Source organism: Daphnia pulex, chromosome 5 (assembly GCF_021134715.1).
Source record: "Daphnia pulex isolate KAP4 chromosome 5, ASM2113471v1".
NCBI classification, from domain to species: domain Eukaryota; kingdom Metazoa; phylum Arthropoda; class Branchiopoda; order Diplostraca; family Daphniidae; genus Daphnia; species Daphnia pulex.
In genome coordinates, this window is record NC_060021.1 from 8,640,081 (window position 1) to 8,641,388 (window position 1,308).

The 1,308-nt window shown below is 37.8% G+C and overlaps 1 protein-coding gene across 1 annotated transcript; it reads right to left on the reverse strand.

Annotated features, from left to right (window-relative positions):
- Positions 1-61: 61 nt before the first annotated feature.
- On the reverse strand, positions 62-1,092 carry LOC124194248 (60S ribosomal protein L28-like). Its single transcript, XM_046588351.1, has 4 exons — positions 971-1,092; positions 801-903; positions 485-613; positions 62-310 (listed from the first exon to the last, which is right to left on the reverse strand). Exons 2-4 carry the CDS (start codon positions 888-890, stop codon positions 113-115), a joined length of 417 nt encoding a protein of 138 aa, XP_046444307.1. The 5' UTR covers positions 891-903; positions 971-1,092; the 3' UTR covers positions 62-112.
- Between the last annotated feature and the right edge of the window lie 216 nt (positions 1,093-1,308).

The window sequence follows — 1,308 nt, forward strand, 5'->3', positions numbered from 1 at the left end:
AATGCAGCAATTTTCTTAAGATAAATAATTTTGGTTATTAAAATAAAGTTGGTAAACAAGATTTTGTACCCACAAGAATTTATTTTAGTTAAAACTCTTGTAATACAGTGGCTTATTCAGCTTTCTTCGCGGGCTTAGCCTTCTTGGCTACTCGGGTCTTCTCTGAGCGGATGATAGCAGAGGCCTTCTTCAGCACTGCACTCCTGCAGTCCTTGCGGTAACCAGCCTTCACAATGTTACGCAGCTTAGCCAAGGTGTGACGAGGTCCAGACTTGATCTGGAATCGGATGATGGATGCCTTGGGCTTGAACTGAAAGGAAAAAGAACTGGGTTGAATTACTTTGCTCAACAAACCTATTAAACACAAGTCAAATAAACATCAGCTTTTAAGGATTATCAGCATTAGCTTCAGCGATCTTGGTGATAAATAAAAATCATCATGTACTACACACAAAAAGGGAAGAGTACATGGAACAATACATACCACTTTCGTCTTGCTCTTCATAGCAACGACAAATCCATTTTTATCCTTGGCTGGTTCAACACCAATGACATTTTTGTGGACCAAAGTGTTGTACTTGTAGCAATGCCTGTTTGTCAAGTGAAGTGGTTCCTGCAAACAACACAAATACCATTAACATTGCTGCTAATACAGATATTTCATTGACAAACTAATTGTTGTTTAAATTCATTCAGGATTCAAGGTGTGTCAGCAGTAGCTTCAGCGATCTTGGTGAAAGCATCACTATGATATTTCAGCGAGTAAATATGGTCGGCAATGAGGTCTGTCGGTTTCTTACCGTGCTGAAAGGCTGCTTGACATTACGCTTCTTCAGGATGAAGGAGCTGTTTTTACGGGTGATGAGCCACTGAAGATGAGGCGACGACATTTCTCTGCTACGTCTGTGAACGAATAATGCACAATTATATTAAAATCCTTACGATAAAATGATAAATTCACGTGTGATACCTTCGGTCTGCCAAAAAAGAAGAATGGGAACTAAATCCGGTTGAGAGCAAGTAGGCAGTTGTAGAAGACGGCGATGTTTGATCCCTAAACACAATAAGAGAACCGTTTGCCGGAAACCTAAACTTTATAATATTTTTAAAAAATTAACAGAATTCAAAGATCAGTATATGAAAATAAATATTATTTTTATTCGAATAGTTTAAAATATAAAATCTTTTAAACGTATTGTCTTTTAATTGATTTTCATTTTGGCATGCTACTCGTGCAAAAAAAGCGTCGCTGTGCTGTGCTGTGCTGTTGATTCTCACCAGATGTCAGCACATAGGTGTTATTAATTT

Coding starts and splice junctions, on each gene's coding strand:
- LOC124194248 (XM_046588351.1), bottom strand. CDS start 890: ATGTCGTCGCCTCATCTTCAGTGGCTCATCACCCGTAAAAACAGCTCC. Junction 614..800: donor TCAAGCAGCCTTTCAGCACG/GTAAGAAACCGA, acceptor TGTTGTTTGCAG/GAACCACTTCACTTGACAAA. Junction 311..484: donor TGAAGAGCAAGACGAAAGTG/GTATGTATTGTT, acceptor TTTTCCTTTCAG/TTCAAGCCCAAGGCATCCAT.